This window comes from Aulostomus chinensis, chromosome 1, assembly GCF_037954235.1.
Source record: "Aulostomus chinensis isolate RoL2024-O1b breed Wild chromosome 1, RoL_Achi_v1.0, whole genome shotgun sequence".
In the NCBI taxonomy this organism is placed as follows: domain Eukaryota; kingdom Metazoa; phylum Chordata; class Actinopteri; order Syngnathiformes; family Aulostomidae; genus Aulostomus; species Aulostomus chinensis.
This window is the reverse complement of record NC_141320.1, coordinates 34,152,675-34,173,996: the sequence shown is the minus strand read 5'-3', so window position 1 is coordinate 34,173,996 and position 21,322 is coordinate 34,152,675. Positions and strand designations below refer to the sequence as shown.

General features: G+C 39.3%; 1 protein-coding gene across 1 annotated transcript in view; it reads left to right on the top strand.

The window, feature by feature from the left end:
* The first annotated feature begins 783 nt into the window (after nt 1–783).
* LOC147271392 (uncharacterized) overlaps nt 784–21,322 on the top strand; it is a 73,836-nt gene continuing 53,297 nt past the window's right edge. The window contains exon 1 of the mRNA XM_086202766.1: nt 784–807. Within this exon, the coding sequence (XP_086058892.1) occupies nt 784–807 (24 nt within the window). The remainder of the gene's footprint in view (nt 808–21,322) is intronic.

Here is a 21,322-nt window from a genome sequence, read left to right as displayed (position 1 = left end):
ATGAACTCAGTTAACCTGACATAATGGAGCCATCATTGGATATGACGGTGAGGGGGCTGATCTTATTTTCTCTGAGGTCACCATGGAAAGATCCACCTGGTACCACTTACTGATCTTTGTATTGACGTATTGATCACTGATCAAACACTGAATTATCTTTGAGTGTCTTCAGACTATCTTACATGAGTGTATGTTATTGTTACGATGGTTTCTCTTCCTGGTTCCTGTCAATACATGTGCAGCTGTCAAGTCTTTAATCACTTGTTGGTGCAGCCTGATAATAAAGAATTACAAAAGTCCAGCCTAGATGGAACTCATACATGGAGTTTTAGACAACTGCTGGCCTTCATCCAGCTTTATTGATAAATATAATTGAGTATCATCTGTGTAACAATGGAAATTTATGGACTGTTTCCCAATAATATGACCTAAAGGAAGCATATATAAAGTGAAGACTATCGGCCCCAGCACTGAACCTTGAGGAACACCGTGTTTAACTTTGGTTTGTATAGAAGATTTATCATTAACGTCTACAAACTGAAATCAACCTGATGAATACGATTGAAACCACTTTAATGTTCCCTGAATGCACAGTTTAATCGTAATAATGGTACACTTCAGAATTAATGACAGCACATATACATTTGTTGTGTATGTACGCTGAACTTGAACAGTCCGTTGTCCCAATGGAGGCAAGTGAGAGTGAGGCCTGCAGCCAGACTACAAGGTCGGCGCTGCCACCCCAAGGGAGGTGGAGAGGGCAGAGGCAGGGGTCAAGAACACATGGGGGAAGGGGAGGGGAGGATAGTACGCGCCATTTACGTCACCAAGGCAGAAGGAGTTCTCCTGGAGGATAAACAATGGGGCAGCCGATAAGGAAGCTGTGGGTTTGGGCGGAGGAGCACACATTCCAATCTGTCTTCTCTTTCAGTCCAATCCAAATTGTAAAGTTAAATTTCTGGTCTTCAACATCACTCTCCTCTTTGCAGAGCGGCCAACTGCTCCGAGATGGTTTCCATCCTGGGTTTCAGTTCAAGAGTCTGTTGTTGCCCCGCTCTGCCAACCTCAGTCATTGCGTTGTCAATGACTGAGGTTGTGTGAGCTGCACATCACATCAAGTGTTGATGCCCACACAAGGGTGTCTTTTCAAAAAGAGGAATATTACGCCTCCATTTCACACAGACGAGACGGCAAATTTGGCACATTTTCTGTCTAAAAAGGGCTGGAGAGAGATGGAGGTGAGGGAGGAGAGGAGACAGAGAGGTGGGGAAGAGAAGAGAGAGAGACCAGACATTATGTTTGCTGCTCCATTTTGATTGTTGCTCTCCAGCTTCAGCTCAATAAAAACCTCTTCATCACATCAGTCCCATGTGGAGCTGCGTTGTTCCAACAACACTGAGCTCTCAGCTCATAGCAGTTCTACAATAAAGGTTCCAACACAACGTTCCATTGATCCATGAACAAAGCAGGCAGTGAGACCATGATGATGTCACATCTGTCCACTGTCCAGATGTCAGAGCTGAAAATGATAGGATGCCATGTTCCCTTCAACAACAGTCCAGCAGAAAGCCACCATGAAGACCTGAGGAGGAGCAAGGCAGCTCACCACAGTCAGGAACTCCCAGTCACCTCAACAAGATTTCTGTCCACTCACGTTCAACCAGACCAGCAGATCACCTGCATCCCCACTGCCTCACCACCAGAGGGTAGTAGAACATCAACTATAGAGGCTCCCACTGAGGAATGAACACCACCACCAGCAGACGGCTCTCCCTCCCTGACAGCATTTAAAGGAGATGAATGATGGATCATCAAACTCCACCATTAACTGTGACTCAGGGCCGCTCCCTCTGCTCTGACTCTCTTTGATTGTTTGTCTTTGTTTTATTCAATCAAGTTGTTCCTCCTCTCTCTCTTCTTGCTGCTCTACCCCCCCCCCCAAGTGATGTCTACTACCTCCTCCTCCTTGATGACACTCATTGTGAGGTCTCTTCATCAGCCCTCCTCTGCTTTCTGAGCCACAAACAGTTTTTCTGAGTCGCTAAAACCCCGAACTCCATCTTGAACCCAGACTCTCAGAAGCCTGACCACATTTACTGAACTGGTCCCTCTTTGGTGAAACCATCACCACGTTTCTGAAGGCTCTGAATGTCCTGATGCTGATGTCATTCTGCTTCCTCTGACACAGGCAGGTTTGGTCCGTTCTGGCACTGTGACATCAAAGACTAAATTCTGAGATCAAGAAGAACATTTACAAAACATGAACAAAACTTGATGACAGAATTCTTTGTCCTCCTCCATCACAGCGATGCCATCGATGGTCCGTTACTGTTGCAGTGCAGTAACATCATGAGTTGTGTCAAACCATCTCTGTCAGCTCTGCGAGTGTCTGGAGTGACGTCTCCAAGGACACTTGCTGCCAGGACTACAGAGTAAACATCAACATCTGTTTGCATCTGGCTTCAACTGTACTTTTCCTCTAGGTTCAACTTTGCTAGGTTACAGTGACTCGTGTACAGAGTAGTGACTTGATCAGCTGGTGGTGATGATGTAGCTTTAGGATGCTAACACAGTTGTTACTCAGGGCACCGCTGGTTGTAATTTAGAGTCCAATGAGAAACGCTCAGTCTCAGGTTCCAGCTTGTCAGTGAGTTCTTTGAGGGTCAGAGGCTTACATACAAATATAAAAACCAGTTGAAACACTTCCTGGAATTTTAAGAGGATTGAATACAAACAAGGAAGCACGTAAGCCAGAGGAATAATACCAGTAAAGCAATGAAGGCACATGGAGGATCAGACATGAATCATAAGATTTATCTGAGACTCAAGTGGACGGTAAAGCAATGAAGGCACATGGAGGATCAGACATGAATCATAAGATTTATCTGAGACTCAAGTGGACGGCAAAGGTAGCAGGTGAGAAGGTGTTCAGGATGAAGGGTCAGTGACCTCCAAACAAAGAAAACTCCTGAATGGAGGTTGAGCAGAGTCTGAGGAGTCAGGTGGAGCTGGCAGTGAGACAGGAGTTGAGGCCTGAACAGATGCAGCACTGGTCTTTGTTACTGTGACAGCACGACAACCAACAGGACCTGCTCACGTTCTCAGCTGGATTGTTCTCATCAATGTACGGAACCTCTCCAACGACCTGGTGGGGGGACGGCCTACCAAGCCTCCATCTCAACGACCGTGGCTCCCACTGGGATCCGCGATGCTCTTCTCAGGCACAAGGTGGTTTCTCTCCACTGGTCAGGATGGAGATTCAAGGCTCACGGGAGGTCAACAGTATTGTGACCGTGAAAAGGGGGAGAGGAGAAGTTCTGTTTAAAGTTAAAGAACAAAGAAACAAAAAAGTAAGCAGAAGAGAAAGAAAAGGGGAGAGACGGACCAGCAGCTGGAGGAGCTCACGGAAAAATAAGAAGCGCTGAAGAGCCTGAACCCAACCCAACTGTAACGGATGGTGTCGTGACTATTATAATAAACTGGTCCGCCGTGGGGGTGACCTTTGACCTGTGTGGGGCTGCTGGCCAATCAGCACCCTTTGCCGTCCTCAGTACTTCTCAGATATTCCTGTATTAAACAGGTCAACAGAGGGCAGTCATGCATCCCTCAGATCCTCCAGAGCAGGGGTTTTCAGTTAAAATTCTCCTGGGTCCAGTTGTCAAACCTCTTCAAGCTTGGGTCTGGAGGCCTAGCACAGTTTTTCATGACTGCTGATTTCAGTGATAGGCCCACGCCTGCATGTTAGCCAGCAGTCGAGCTGTGCTTTATGATCCAGGGGCATCTTTAGCCGATGGAGGTAGACTTTAAGGCTGTTGTATCAGTGTCTGTTTGGTAAACAATGAACTTTCAGATCGAATGAAGTCGCCGGCATTTCAATAATAGTTCAGTCGTATTTATTGTCTGCTTTTTTTCCACATTAACCTTAAACCTATTGTCCAGCAGGGGGCAACATAAAGAAAAGAATGAAATGAAAATGGATTCAAAAATACTCAGAATTTACTGGCATTTGACTGCACGTATATGACTATGTGAGTGTGTGTGTGTGTGTGTGTTTTGAAGAAGACTTCTTGTCTCCATTTTTGTTGTCACTCTTCTCAATTTTCAGTTTCACTCATTAAAATGAAGCAGCTTTGACGTGTGTACTTCTCTTGTGCATCAACAACTTTGGTCTTTAAGCTCCTGACAAACACACCACACGTCACTCACTCTATAGATTAAATCTGCTGATAACACAAAACACGTGACCTTGTGACCCTGCATGACGTTTTGCTCCAACTTTCCATAACTAATAGGAGGAACAGCATGGATCGTTCTGAGCAAGAACTCTGACATCACCATCATCATGAACAAGAAGGCAGTAGGACTCAACTTCAACAAATCTGAAATGTCCCCTTAAGCTCCTGCTACTTTGAACTGATGCCTAAACCTTCAGTTTCCATTCATCACTCAGAACCTCTCACAACCCCAGAAGAACAAGCAAAGGTTTGGAGCAGTAAAGCCTTCAATAATGACATCATCATGTTTGAGGGTTTTCTTCCCTCAAACTGTTTCTACCAACACGACAGAATCCTGGAAATATTTCAGGTGTTGACCTCCCAGCAGCCTGAAGGTCAACCTGCATTATCTGTTATGTTGCTGAGCAGAGGAAGGAGCTCAATGGTAGAGCGCTAGCTTAGCATGTGAGAGGTGGTGGGATCGGTGCCCTCGTTCTCCAGAAGACTTCAGCTTGTTCTGTTGTTGAGCTCTGATGAAACCACTGACTTTGAACCACACACAAAGTGAAGGAGTGACTTAAGATTGATGGCACCTGAGGAACTTCTAGGTTTCCTAAAATCAACTGGAAATTCATTCACCAGTTAAACAGTGACTCTACCAGAGGGGGTGTAGCTCAGTAGTAGAGTGCATGCTGAGCATGTGTGAGGCCCTGGGTTCAATCCCCGGCATCTCCAGCTGGACCTGTGTAGCCTTCATCTTATCAGCTCAAGTGATCCTTAAATGTGACAACAGTCGATTCACTATCAGAAGACATCTTCTACATGTTCAAGGTGGGCGAACTTTCCACAAATGTTCAAAATTACTTTTGAAAATGAAAACATAGATCAAACCTGCCCTGTCAATCACCCACAATGGGCGGGTCGTCCCACTCCCTATCAGGTTCCCCACTCCGTGACCCAGGAGGCTCCCTCTCCCTATCAGGACTAGAAGTCCATTGGGGTCTCCCTGCTCAGGTAGGAGTCCTGCCCACAACGTTAAGCTGTTGATGTTCTAGAGGAGACAACATCTGATCTTTGTTAGATCCACCAGTCAAAGGGTTTCTTTAAAGGCTGTAGCAGCTGAGAATGAGGGAGAGAGAGAATTAATAACCATCTTAGTGAGGACATTTTGAAACATGATGACATTTTATTGACTTGTAGCACTGCAAAAATCATCTCCCCTCCAAAAACCCTCCTCTCCAACTCTGTACTCAAGTTGTCTCCTCATCAGGCACCACAGGATCCAGGACGTTCAGTCAAAAAATCATTAGTGATTTTAAAAATGGCCATCAGACACAAAATAAGACTTCAAACAGGTTTACAACTTTATTTGATGTTGACACATTTTGTCCATTTTGCCTCCACACTGTCCTTCATCCCATCATTTAACATCAGGACTGCTCCCAGATCAGCTCCATGACCTCATCCCCGACATCACACATAGAATTCAGACATCAAACACAGAATTCAGAGATCAAACACAGAATTCAGAGATCAATCAATGTGAGGAACCAGCGTCTCATGTGAAGATGCTTCTGAACTCATGAAGTGAAATCCTACCAAATAGAGATGAGTGAGTCCACCTCGACCTGAACAAGAGAGAAATGAAGGACAAGTGTTACTAAGAAATAAAGGAGTTGTTATGCAATTGTTATTTATTTCCAGGCCAGGTGAGGGTTGGATTTTATTGGTTCATGTTGAAGTGAACTGACAGTGGGACTGAGGACCTGGGCTGAAGTCCAGCTCACTGCTGGTTTAATAAAACCACCTGATTGTTTTTCCTATCAGCTCTGATCTGATGGAAGAAACAAAAAGCCAAACTTCATTTGTACGTGTCCAAACACCAAGTCTGTTGATGTGCAGCACTCCAGTTATTTGTTTCTTTCCAGACAGAAGCAGGTTGGTGGAGGAATAAAACCTCAACAGTGAACAAACAGCAATGAGAGAAGTGAATCCTGCACTCAGAGAAGTTGTGTCTGCACTCGCCAACCAAGAAACGCGTCTATCTTCTGTGTGACTGAGGCAGCTGCTGAGAGCTGCGTTTCTCAGCTGTGTGGGGGCGGGACTCTGTGTGTGATTGACAGGTCAACTGTCTGCCAGACAATGTTGTGGGGCACAAACACAAAATGCGAGGTGCCATTTCCATTCTGGGTCAATCAGCTCTGGGACCGTTTTGTCTTTTGAATGAAGAAATGCATTAATTTCAGGTAGCAGCTTGTAAAAATGCCCCGGCTCAACCACCAGACCTCTGTGTACACTGTCAAGAAAAAAAACTAGAAAAAAAACAGTAAAAAGTCTGGCAGCAGAGTTTCCAGACGAATACCGTCAAATTACAGTAATGAACTGTTCCACAAAATTACATGGAAGAAACTGTAAAAATACACAGCAGGTTTCACAGGCCGGACTCATTAAATTACAGTCCATTTAGTGTTGATAAATGTGCATTCAACTGCAGGAAAACAGGCCCATCATGGAAAAACACATGAAGAACAAGGACCTTTCAGGTTCTTCTCTAAGTTCAGGGCTCTTACTGGTTCATTTATGAAACAAACCAGTCTATGAGCAGGAATTTCCCATTAAAAAGTTCATTTGACAGTGGAAAAGCAAGCATAGTCCATCAAAATAGCCAAGTTTAAGGTCAATCGCTGTCAATTGAAGCTATTTAGTTGTTACTTTATGAAACTGAGCCAACTTTCTACAGTGATTTCCTGTTAGATTCTGGTTTCTCCAAGTATAAAAACTACAACCATGTATAAACACAGAATCTGTACTTGGAACAATAGAGAATTTCTACATATTTACAGTATCAGTCCATCACTTTAGAGGATTGGAATGTAAAAAAAATCATTGGACAATGGAAATCATTTATCCTTTAACGAAACAACTTCAGTGCAGAGTTGATAACTGCACTTCAAACTTTGAACTGGTGTCCACATCAATGTGGAATTTGAGGAGGCCACAGCCACCAAATTTCCCAGAGTTCTTGACTATTTGCAGTCTCTTCCCTTGGAGAAGTCAAGTGGAACTACAAGACAAGGAGCAGAAATCCAAGCTGCTGGTGGACCACGTGGTGCTGTGTTGATGCTACTTTCCCACTCAAAGGGGATCGTGCAGGAATGTTCCACACGGTTGACCAAACTTCCATTGCAGAAGAGATTCAGGCAGTTCCACCCACGCCATGCATCCTTGTATGCTGTAAGTGTGAGGCAATACAATACAGTATGTTTCATTGACATACATTGAGACAGAAGACCTTGGTTTATTGGGTGATGTTTATTGACATGCCAATTGGATTGTGGTGCCAATATGGCTGACTTGGTCGGTGTAAATCTTATCATCAATAAACAAAGTACACACAAATGTTCAAATTACTTTTCTAGACTTTAGTCCCCAAAGGAATTTCAGGCACCTGAAAGTGACTTTCATAAATCTGTGTGTGTGTGTACAGTACATGTCCCCAAAATGGACAATAAAATTATTGGTCCCCAATCTCAAGGATAAAATGATGCTCCAGTGATGTAGTGAGAGTTGCTACAAAACTCAAAATGATGCTGTCAATAATACAGTAAGACTTGCGACTAAGATCAAAATGATGCTAAAGTGATGTAATGAGAGTTTCTTCTAAACTAAGAAATGATGCTCCAGTGATGTAGTGAGAGTTGCTAAAGAACTCAAAATGATGATACAGTGATGTAATGAGAGTTGCTACGATCCTAAAAATGATGCTGACAGTCATGAAGTGAGATTTGCTACTATCCTCAAAATGATGCTACAGTAATGTAGTAAAAGTTGCTAAAAATCTCAAAATGATGCTGACAGTAATGTAGTTAGAGTTGTTACGAACCTCAAAATGATGCTCCAATAATGTATTAAGTTGCTAAAAACCTAAAAATGATGCTACAGTGATGTAGTAAGAGTTGCAAAAAACCTCAAAATGATGCTCCAGTGATGTAGTGAGAGTTGCAACGAACCTCAAAATGATGCTACAGTAATGAAGTAGGAGTTGCTAAAAATCTAAAAATGATGCTGTAAGTAATGTAGTGAGAGTTGCAACGAACCTAAAAATGATGCTCCAGTGATGTAATGAGAGTTGCTACTAATCTAAGAAATGATGCTACAGTGATGTAGGGAGAGTTGCTAAAAACCTCAAAATGATGCTCCAGTGATGTAGTGAGAGTTGCTAAAAATCTCAAAATGATGCTTCAGTGATGTGGTGAGAGTTGCTTAAAATCTCAAAATGATGCTGTCAGTCATGTAGTGAGAGTTGCTACGATCCTCAAAATGATGCTACAGTTATGTAGTGAGAGTTGCTATGAACCTCAAAATGATGCTACAGTAATGTAGTAAGAGTTGCTAAAAATCTCAAAATGATGCTAAAGTGATGTGGTGAGAGTTTCAACTAATCTAAGAAATGATGCTAAAGTGATGTAGTAAGAGTTGCTAAAAATCTCAAAATGATGCTATAGTGATGTGGTGAGACTTGCTAAAAACCTCAAAATGATGCGACAGTAATGTATTAAGTTGCTAAAAACCTCAAAATGATGCTACAGTGATGTGGTGAGAGTTTCTTAAAATCTTAAAAAGATGCGACAGTGATGTGGTGAGAGTTGCTACTATCCTCCAAATGATGCTACAGTGATGTGGTGAGAGTTTCTTAAAATCTTAAAAAGATGCGAGAGTGATGTGGTGAGAGTTGCTACTATCCTCCAAATGATGCTACAGTGAAGTAGTGAAAGTTGCTAAAAACCTCAAAATTCTGCTACAGTGATGTGGCGAGAGTTGCTAAAATCCTCACAATGATGCTGTCAGTAATGTAGTGAGAGTTGCTACGAACCTAAAAATGATGCTCCAGTGATGTAGTGAGAGTTGCTACTAATCTAAGAAATGATGCTACAGTGATGTAGGGAGAGTTGCTAAAAACCTCAAAATGATGCTCCAGTGATGTGGTGAGAGTTGCTAAAAACCTCAAAATGATGCAAAAGTGATGAATTGAGAGTTGCAACGAACCTAAAAATGATGCTCCAGTAATGAAGTGAGAGTTGCTACGAACCTATAAATGATGCTAGAGTGATGTGGTAAGAGTTGCTTTAAACCTCAAAATGATTCCACAGTCATGTAGTGAGAGTTGCTTAAAACGTTAAAATGGTGCTGACAGTTATGAAGTGAGAGTTGCTACTAACCTCAAAATGATGCTCTTGTGATGGATTTAGAGTTGCTAGAAACCTAAAAAATGATGTTACAGTAATATTGTAAGAGTTGCTACGAACCTCAAAATGATGCTACAGTAATGTATTAAGTTGCTAAAAACCTCAAAATGATGCTAAAGTGATGTGGTGAGAGTTGCTTAAAATCTCAAAATGATGCTACAGTGATGTGGTGAGAGTTTCGTAAAATCTTAAAATGATGCTACAGTAATGTAGTGAGAGTTGCTCAAAACCTCAAAATGATGCTCCAGTAATGTAGTGAGAGTTGCTATGAACCTCAAAATGATGCCCCAGTGATGTTGTGAGAGTTGCTAGGAACCTCAAAATGATGCTACAGTAATGTCGTGAGAGTTGCTACGAAGCTCAAAATGATGCGATAGTAATGTGGCGTGAGTTGCTAGGAACCTCAAAATGATGCTACAGTAATGTAGTGAGAGTTGCTACGATCCTAAAAATGATGCTCCAGTAATGTATTAAGTTGCTAAAAACCTCAAAATGATGCTACAGTGATGTAGTGAGAGTTGCTAAAAACCTCAAAATGATGCTACAGTGATGTAGTGAGAGTTGCTACGAACCTCAATAATGCTACAGTAAGGTTGTAAGTGTTGCTAAAAATCTCAAAATGATGCTAAAGTGATGTGGTGAGAGTTGCTAAAATCTTCAAAATGATGCTACAGTGATGTATTGAGAGTTGCCACGAACCTCAAAATGATGTGACAGAAATGTGGTGAGAGTGACTAAGAACCTCAAAATGATGCTACAGTAATGTAGTGAGAGTTGCTACGATCCTCAAAATGATGCTACAGTTATGTAGTGAGAGTTGCTATGAACCTCAAAATGATGCTACAGTAACGTAGTAAGAGTTGCTAAAAATCTCAAAATGATGCTAAAGTGATGTGGTGAGAGTTTCTCCAATCTAAGAAATGATGCTAAAGTGATGTAGTAAGAGTTGCTAAAAATCTCAAAATGATGCTATAGTGATGTGGTGAGACTTGGTAAAAACCTCAAAATGATGCTACAGTAATGTATTAAGTTGCTAAAAACCTCAAAATGATGCTACAGTGATGTGGTGAGAGTTTCTTAAAATCTTAAAAAGATGCGACAGTGATGTGGTGAGAGTTGCTACTATCCTCCAAATGATGCTACAGTGAAGTAGTGAAAGTTGCTAAAAACCTCAAAATGCTGCTACAGTGATGTCAGAAGAGTTGCTAAAAATCTCAAAATGATGGTAAAGTGATGTGGCGAGAGTTGCTAAAATCCTCACAATGATGCTGTCAGTAATGTAGTGAGAGTTGCAACGAACCTAAAAATGATGCTCCAGTGATGTAATGAGAGTTGCTACTAATCTAAGAAATGATGCTACAGTGATGTAGGGAGAGTTGCTAAAAACCTCAAAATGATGCTCCAGTGATGTAGTGAGAGTTGCTAAAAATCTCAAAATGATGCTTCAGTGCTGTGGTGAGAGTTGCTAAAAATCTCAAAATGATGCTAAAGTGATGTGATGAGAGTTGCTTAAAATCTCAAAATGATGCTGTCAGTCATGTAGTGAGAGTTGCTACGAACCTCAAAATGATGCTCCAGTGATGTAGTGAGAGTTTCTACGAACCTCAAAATGATGCTAAAGTAATGTGATGAGAGTTGCTAAAAATCTAAAAATGATGCTGTAAGTAATGTAGTGAGACTTGCTACGAACCTCAATAATGCTACAGTAATGTTGTAAGTGTTGCTAAAAATCTCAAAATGATGCTACAGTAATGTAGTGAGAGTTGCTAAAAACCTCAAAATGATGCTACAGTAATGTAGTGAGAGTTGCTACGAACCTCAAAATGATGCTGACAGTCATGAAGTGAGATTTGCTACTATCCTAAAAATGATGCTACAGTGATGGAGGAAGAGTTGCTAAAAATCTCAAAATGATGCTGTCAGTGATGTGGTGAGAGTTGCTAAAAACCTCAAAATGATGCAAAAGTGATGAATTGAGAGTTGCTACGAACCTAAAAATGATGCTCCAGTAATGAAGTGAGAGTTGCTACGAACCTATAAATGATGCTAGAGTGATGTGGTAGGAGTTGCTTTAAACCTCAAAATGATTCCACAGTCATGTAGTGAGAGTTGCTTAAAACGTTAAAATGATGCTGACAGTTATGAAGTGAGAGTTGCTACGAACCTCAAAATGATGCTACAGTGATGTATTAAGTTGCTAAAAACCTCAAAATTATGCTAAAGTGATGTGGTGAGAGTTGCTTAAAATCTTAAAATGATGCTACAGTAATGTAGTGAGAGTTGCTAAAAACCTCAAAATGATGCTAAAGTGATGTAGTGAGAGTTGCTACGAACCTCAAAATGATGCTACAGTTATGTAGTGAGAGTTGCTTCGAACCTCAAAATGATGCTACAGTAATGTAGTGAGAGTTGCTATGAAACTAAAAATGATGCTACAGTTATGTAGTGAGAGTTGCTATGAACCTCAAAATGATGCTACAGTGATGTAGTGAGAGTTGCTATGAACCTCAAAATGATGCTACAGTGATGTAGTGAGAGTTGCTATGAACCTCAAAATGATGCTACAGTAATGTAGTAAGAGTTGCTAAAAATCTCAAAATGATGCTAAAGTGATGTATTTAGTGTTGGTAAAAACCTCAAAATGATGCTCCAGTGATGTAGTGAGAGTTGCTACTATCCTCCAAATGATGCTAAAGTGATGTAGTAAGAGTTGCTAAAAATCTCAAAATGATGCTCCAGTGATATCGTGAGAGTTGCTACGAACCTCAAAATGAAGCTCCAGTGATGCAGTAAGAGTTGCTTAAAACCTTAAAATGATGCTGACATTCATGTAGTGAGAGTTGCTAAAATTCTAAAAATGATGCTGTAAGTAATGTACTGAGACTTGCTACGAACCTCAATAATGCTACAGTAATGTTGTAAGTGTTGCTAAAAATCTCCAAATGATGCTACAGTAATGTAGTGAGAGTTGCTACGAACATCAAAATGATGTGACAGTAATGTGGTGAGAGTTGCTAAGAACCTCAAAATTATGCTACAGTAATGTAGTCAGAGTTGCTACGATCCTAAAAATGATGCTCCAGTAATGTATTAAGTTGCTAAAAACCTCAAAATGATGCTACAGTGATGTAGTGAGAGTTGCTACGATCCTAAAAATTATGCTCCAGTAATGTATTAAGTTGCTAAAAACCTCAAAATGATGTTACAGTGATGTAGTGAGAGTTGCTACGAAACTCAAAATGATGCTACAGTCATGTATTATGTTGCGAAAAACCTCAAAATGATGCTGCAGTGATGTAGTGAGAGTTGCTACTAATCTAAGAAATGATGCTAAAGTGATGTAGTGAGAGTTGCTTCAAATCTCAAAATGATGCTACAGTGATGTGGTGAGAGTTTCTTAAAATCTTAAAATGATGCGACAGTGATGTGGTGAGAGTTGCTACTATCCTCCAAATGATGCTACAGTGATGTAGTGAGAGTTGCTTAAAATCTCAAAATGATGCGACAGTGATGTGGTGAGAGTTGCTAAAAACCTCAAAATGATAGTGTCAGTAATGTAGTAAGAGTTGGTAAAAATCTCAAAATGATGCTAAAGTGATATAGTGAGAGTTGCTACGAACCTCAAAATGATGCTACAGTAATGTAGTAGGAGTTGCTAAAAATCTAAAAATGATGCTGTAAGTAATGTAGTGAGACTTGCTACGAACCTCAATAATGCTACAGTGATGTTGTAAGTGTTGCTAAAAATCTCAAAATGATGCTACAGTGATGTAGTGAGAGTTGCCACGAACCTCAAAATGATGCTACAGTAATGTAGTGAGAGTTGCTATGATCCTAAAAATGATGCTACAGTCATGTAGTAAGAGTTGCTAAAAATCTAAAAATCATGCTAAAGTGATGTGTTGAGAGTTAAAAAAAAAAAAGTCAAAATGATGCTGTCAGTAATGTAGTGAGAGTTGCTACGAACCTCAAAATGATGCTACAGTGATGTAGTAAGTGTTGGTAAAAACCTCAAAATGATGCTCCAGTGATATAGTGAGAGTTGCTACTCATCTAAGAAATGATGCTAAAGTGATGTAGTGAGAGTTGCTTCAAATTTCAAAATGATGCGACAGTGATGTGGTGAGAGTTGCTACTATCCTCCAAATGATGCTACAGTGATGTTGTGAGAGTTGCTTAAAATCTCCAAATGATGCTACAGTCATGTAGTGAGAGTTGCTACGGACCTCAAAATGATGCTCCAGTGATGCAGTCAGAGTTGCTTAAAACCTCAAAATGATGCTGACAGTAATGTAGTGAGAGTTGTTAAGAACCTCAAAATGATGCTACAGTGATGTAGTGAGAGTTGCTACGAACCTCAAAATGATGCTACAGTGATGTCAGAAGAGTTGCTAAAAATCTCAAAATGATGGTAAAGTGATGTGGCGAGAGTTGCTAAAATCCTCACAATGATGCTGTCAGTAATGTAGTGAGAGTTGCAACGAACCTAAAAATGATGCTCCAGTGATGTAATGAGAGTTGCTACTAATCTAAGAAATGATGCTACAGTGATGTAGGGAGAGTTGCTAAAAACCTCAAAATGATGCTCCAGTGATGTGGTGAGAGTTTCTCAAAAAACTCAAAATGATGCAACAGTGATGTGGTGAGAGTTTCTCAAAAAACTCAAAATGATGCGACAGTGATGTGGTGAGAGTTGCTACTATCCTCAAAATGATGCTACAGTGATGTGGTGAGAGTTGCTACTATCCTCAAAATGATGCTACAGTGATGTAGTGAGAGTTGCTACGATCCTGAAAATGATGCTACAGTAAAGTATTTGGTTGCTAAAAACCTCAAAATGATGCTACAATGATGTAGTGAGAGTTGCTACTAACCTCAAAATGATGCTCTTGTGATGTATTTAGAGTTGCTAGAAACCTCAAAATGATGCTACAGTAATGTATTAAATTGCAAAAAAACCTCAAAATGATGCTCCAGTGATGTAGTGAGAGTTGCTAAAAACCTCAAAATGCTGCTACAGTGATGTCGGAAGAGTTGCAAAAAATCTCAAAATGATAATAAAGTGATGTGGTGAGAGTTGCTTAAAATCTCACAATGTTGCTAAAGTGATGTGATGAGAGTTGCTCAAAACCTCAAAATGATGCTGTCTGTAATGTCGTGAGAGTTGCTACGAACCTCAAAATGATGCTAGAGTAATGTAGTAGGAGTTGCTAAAAATCTAAAAATGATGCTGAAGTGATGTGGTGAGAGTTGCTAAAATCCTCAAAATGATGCTACAGGATGTAGTGAGAGTTGCCACGAACCTCAAAATGATGCTACAATAATGTAGTAAGAGTTGCTATGAAACTAAAATGATGCTAACAGTAAAGTAGTGATAGTTGCTAATAAACTCAGTGATGCTTACAGTAATGTAGTAAGAGTTGCTATTAAACTCAAAATGATGCTAACAGTAATGTAGTGATAGTTGCAAATAAACTCAGTGATGCTTACAGTAATGTAGTAAGTTTTTCGAACAACCTTAAAATAATGCAACAGTAGTGTAGTAAGAGTTGCTACGAACCTCAAAATAATGCGACAGTGATGTCGGAAGAATTACTAATGATCTCAAAATGATGCGACAGTGATGGAGTAAGAATAGCTAATGAACTCAAAATGATGCTAACAGTAATGTAGTGAAAGTTTCAATAACCTCAAAGTGATGCTGACAGTCATGTAGTAAGAATTGCTAATGAACGCAAAATGATGCTAACAGTAACGTAGTGATAGTTGCTAATAAACTCAGTGATGCTTACAGTAATTTAGTAAGTGTTTCGAACAACTTTAAAAGTGATGCTGACAGTCATGTAGTAAGAGTTGCTGCGAACCTCAAAATAATGCGACAATGATGTCAAAGAATTGCTAATGATCTCAAAATGATGCGAACAGTAATGGAGTGATAGTTGCTAATAAACTCAAAGTGATGCTGACAGTAATGTAGTAAGAGTTGCTACGAACCTTAAAATAATGCAACAATAATGTAGTAAGAGTTGCTACGAACCTCAAAATATTGCGACAGTGATGTCGGAAGAATTGCTAATGATCTCAAAATGATGCGACAGTGATGTAGTAAGAATTGCTAATGAACTCAAAATGATGCTAACAGTAATGGAGTGAACAATTCGAATAACCTCAAAGTGATGCTTACAGTCATGTAGTAAGTGTTGCTACGACCCTCAAAATAATGCGACAGTAATGTAGTAAAAGTTGCTACGAACCTCAAAATATTGCGACAGTGATGTTGGAAGAATTGCTAATGAACTCAAAATGATGCTAACAGTAATGTAGTGATAGTTGATAATCAACTCAGTGATGCTTACAGTAATGTAGTAAGAGTTTCGAATAACCTCAAAGTGATGCTGACAGTCATGTACTAAGAGTTGCTACGAACCTCAAAATAATGCGACAATAATGTTGTAAAAGTTGCTACGAACCTCAAAATATTGCGACAGTGATGTCGGAAGAATTGCTAATGAACTTAAAATGATTCTAACAGTAATGTAGTGGTAGTTGCTAATCAAGTCAGTGATGCTTACAGTAATGTAGTAAGTGTTTCGAACAACCTCAAAGTGATTGTGATAGTCATGTAGTAAGAGTTGCTACGAACCTCAAAATAATGCGACAGTGATGTCGGAAGAATTGCTAAAGATCTCAAAATGATGCGAAAGTGATGTCGAAAGAATTGCTAACAAACTCAAAATGATGCTAACAGTAATGTAGTGAAAGTTGCGAGTAACCTAAAAATGAGGCTGACAGTAATGTATTAAGAGTTGCTAATAACCTCAAAATGATGCGACAGTGATGTCGGACGAATTGCTCATGAACTCAAAACGATGCTAAAAGCAATGGAGTGAAAGTTTCAAATAACCTCAAAGTGATGATCACAGTCAAGTAGTAAGAGTTGCTACGAACCTCAAAATAATGCGACAGTGATGTCGGAAGAATTGCTAATGATCTCAAAATGATGCGACAGTGATGTAGTAAGAATTGCTAATGAACTCAAAATGATGCTAACAGTAATGTAGTGAAAGTTTCAAATAACCTCAAAGTGATGCTGACAGTCATGTAGTAAGAGTTGCTACGAACCTTAAAATAATGCAACAGTAATGCAGAGAAAGTTGCTACGAACCTCAAAATAATGCGACAGTGATGTCGGAAGAATTGCTATTAAACTCAAAATGATGCTAACAGTAATGTCGTGAAGGTTTCAAATAACCTCAAAGTGATGCTGACAGTCATGAAGTAAGAGTTGCTCCGACCCTCAAAATAATGCGACAGTGATGTCGGAAGAATTGCTAATGATGTCAAAATTATTTGACAGTGATGGAGTAAGAATTGCTAATGAACTCAAAATGATGCTAACAGTAATGTAGTGAAAGTTTCAATAAACTCAAAGTGATGCTGACAGTCATATGGTTAGAGTTGCGGATAACCTAAAAATGATGCTGACAGTAATGTAGTAAGAGTTGCTAAAAACCTCAAAATAATGCTACAGTGATGTCGGAAGAATTGCTAATGATCTCAAAATGATGCGACAGTGATGTCGTAAGAATTGCTAGATATCTCAAAATGATGCGACAGTGATGTCGTAAGAATTGCTAATGAATTCAAAATTATGCTAAATGTAATGGAGTGAAAGTTTCAAATAATCTAAAAATGATGCTGAAAGTCATGTAGTAAGAGTTGCTACGAACCATAAAATAATGCGACTGTGATGTCGGAAGAATTGCTAATGATGTCAAAATGATGCGACAGTGATGGAGTAAGAATTGCTAATGATCTCAAAATGATGCTAACAGTAATGTAGTGAAAGTTTCAATAACCTAAAAATGATGCTGACAGTCATGTACTAAGAGTTGCTACGAACGTCAAAATAATGCGACAGTAATGTAGTAAAAGTTGCTACGAACCACAAAATATTGCGACAGTGATGTCGGAAGAATTGCTAATGAACTTAAAATGATGCTAACAGTAATGTAGTGGTAGTTGCTAATCAAGTCAGTGATGCTTACAGTAATGTAGTAAGTGTTTCGAACAACCTCAAAGTGATTGTGACAGTCATGTAGTAAGAGTTGATACGAACCTCAAAATAATGCGACAGTGATGTCGGAAGAATTGCTAAAGATCTCAAAATGATGCGACAGTGATGTCAGAAGAATTGGTAACGATCTCAAAATGATGCTAACAGTAATGAAGTGAATGTTTCAAATAACCTCAAAGTGATGCTGACAGTCATGTACTAAGAGTTGCTACGAATCTATAAATAATGCGACAATAATGTAGTAAGAGTTGCTACTAACCTCAAAATATTGCGACAGTGATGTCGGAAGAATTGCTCATGAACTCAAAACGATGCTAACAGTAATGGAGTGAAAGTTTCAAATAACCTCAAAGTGATGCTGACAGTCATGTAGTAAGAGTTGCTCCGACCCTCAAAATAATGCGACAGTGATGTCGGAAGAATTGCTAATGATGTCAAAATGATGTGACAGTGATTTCAGAAGAATTGCTAATGAACTCAAAATGATGCTAAGAGTAATGTAGTGATAGTTGCTAATAACCTCAAAGTGATGCTGACAGTCATGTACTAAGAGTTGCTACGAACGTCAAAATAATGCGACAGTAATGTAGTAAAAGTTGCTACGAACCTCAAAATATTGCGACAGTGATGTCGGAAGAATTGCTAATGAACTTAAAATGATGCTAAAAGTAATGTAGTGGTAGTTGCTAATCAAGTCAGTGATGCTTACAGTAATGTAGTAAGTGTTTCGAACAACCTCAAAGTGATTGTGACAGTCATGTAGTAAGAGTTGCTACGAACCTCAAAATAATGCGACAGTGATGTCGGAAGAATTGCTAAAGATCTCAAAATGATGCGACAGTGATGTCAGAAGAATTGGTAATGATCTCAAAATGATGCTAAGAGTAATGTAGTGATAGTTGCTAATAACCTCAAAGTGATGCTGACAGTCATGTACTAAGAGTTGCTACGAACCTCAAAATAATGCGACAGTAATGTAGTAAAAGTTGCTACGAACCTCAAAATATTGCGACAGTGATGTCGGAAGAATTGCTAATGAACTTAAAATGATGCGACTGATGTAGTGAGAGTTGCTAAAGACCTCAAAATGATGCTGACAGTAATGTGGTAAGAGTTGCTAAAAACCTCAAAATGATGCAAAAGTGATGAATTGAGAGTTGCTACGAACCTAAAAATGATGCTCCAGTAATGAAGTGAGAGTTGCTACGAACCTATAAATGATGCTAGAGTGATGTGGTAAGAGTTGCTTTAAACCTCAAAATGATTCCACAGTCATGTAGTGAGAGTTGCTTAAAACGTTAAAATGATGCTGACAGTTATGAAGTGAGAGTTGCTTAAAACGTTAAAATGATGCTGACAGTTATGAAGTGAGAGTTGCTACGAACCTCAAAATGATGCTACAGTAATGTATTAAGTTGCTAAAAACCTCAAAATGATGCTAAAGTAATGTGGTGAGAGTTGCTTAAAATCTTAAAATGATGCTACAGTAATGTAGTGAGAGTTGCTAAAAACCTCAAAATGATGCTAAAGTGATGTAGTGAGAGTTGCTACGAACCTCAAAATGATGCTACAGTTATGTAGTGAGAGTTGCTATGAACCTAAAAATGATGCTACAGTTATGTAGTGAGAGTTGCTATGAACCTCAAAATGATGCTACAGTGATGTAGTGAGAGTTGCTATGAACCTCAAAATGATGCTACAGTTATGTAGTGAGAGTTGCTATGAACCTCAAAATGATGCTACAGTAATGTAGTAAGAGTTGCTAAAAATCTCAAAATGATGCTAAAGTGATGTATTTAGTGTTGGTAAAAACCTCAAAATGATGCTCCAGTGATGTAGTGAGAGTTGCTACTATCCTCCAAATGATGCTAAAGTGATGTAGTAAGAGTTGCTAAAAATCTCAAAATGATGCTCCAGTGATATCGTGAGAGTTGCTACGAACCTCAAAATGAAGCTCCAGTGATGCAGTAAGAGTTGCTTAAAACCTTAAAATGATGCTGACATTCATGTAGTGAGAGTTGCTAAAATTCTAAAAATGATGCTGTAAGTAATGTACTGAGACTTGCTACGAACCTCAATAATGCTACAGTAATGTTGTAAGTGTTGCTAAAAATCTCCAAATGATGCTACAGTAATGTAGTGAGAGTTGCTACGAACATCAAAATGATGCGACAGTAATGTGGTGAGAGTTGCTAAGAACCTCAAAATTATGCTACAGTAATGTAGTAAGAGTTGCTACGATCCTAAAAATGATGCTCCAGTAATGTATTAAGTTGCTAAAAACCTCAAAATGATGCTACAGTGATGTAGTGAGAGTTGCTACGATCCTAAAAATTATGCTCCAGTAATGTATTAAGTTGCTAAAAACCTCAAAATGATGTTACAGTGATGTAGTGAGAGTTGCTACGAAACTCAAAATGATGCTACAGTCATGTATTATGTTGCGAAAAACCTCAAAATGATGCTGCAGTGATGTAGTGAGAGTTGCTACTAATCTAAGAAATGATGCTAAAGTGATGTAGTGAGAGTTGCTTCAAATCTCAAAATGATGCTACAGTGATGTGGTGAGAGTTTCTTAAAATCTTAAAATGATGCTAAAGTGATGTGGTGAGACTTGCTACTATCCTCCAAATGATGCTACAGTGATGTAGTGAGAGTTGCTTAAAATCTCAAAATGATGCGACAGTGATGTGGTGAGAGTTGCTAAAAACCTCAAAATGATAGTGTCAGTAATGTAGTAAGAGTTGGTAAAAATCTCAAAATGATGCTAAAGTGATATAGTGAGAGTTGCTACGAACCTCAAAATGATGCTACAGTAATGTAGTAGGAGTTGCTAAAAATCTAAAAATGATGCTGTAAGTAATGTAGTGAGACTTGCTACGAACCTCAATAATGCTACAGTGATGTTGTAAGTGTTGCTAAAAATCTCAAAATGATGCTACAGTGATGTAGTGAGAGTTGCCACGAACCTCAAAATGATGCTACAGTAATGTAGTGAGAGTTGCTATGATCCTAAAAATGATGCTACAGTCATGTAGTAAGAGTTGCTAAAAATCTAAAAATCATGCTAAAGTGATGTGTTGAGAGTTAAAAAAAAAAAAGTCAAAATGATGCTGTCAGTAATGTAGTGAGAGTTGCTACGAACCTCAAAATGATGCTACAGTGATGTAGTAAGTGTTGGTAAAAACCTCAAAATGATGCTCCAGTGATATAGTGAGAGTTGCTACTCATCTAAGAAATGATGCTAAAGTGATGTAGTGAGAGTTGCTTCAAATTTCAAAATGATGCGACAGTGATGTGGTGAGAGTTGCTACTATCCTCCAAATGATGCTACAGTGATGTTGTGAGAGTTGCTTAAAATCTCCAAATGATGCTACAGTCATGTAGTGAGAGTTGCTACGGACCTCAAAATGATGCTCCAGTGATGCAGTCAGAGTTGCTTAAAACCTCAAAATGATGCTGACAGTAATGTAGTGAGAGTTGTTAAGAACCTCAAAATGATGCTACAGTGATGTAGTGAGAGTTGTTAAGAACCTCAAAATGATGCTACAGTGATGTTGTGAGAGTTGCTTAAAATCTCAAAATGATGCAACAGTGATGTGGTGAGAGTTTCTCAAAAAACTCAAAATGATGCAACAGTGATGTGGTGAGAGTTTCTGAAAAAACTCAAAATGATGCGACAGTGATGTGGTGAGAGTTGCTACTATCCTCAAAATGATGCTACAGTGATGTGGTGAGAGTTGCTACTATCCTCAAAATGATGCTACAGTGATGTAGTGAGAGTT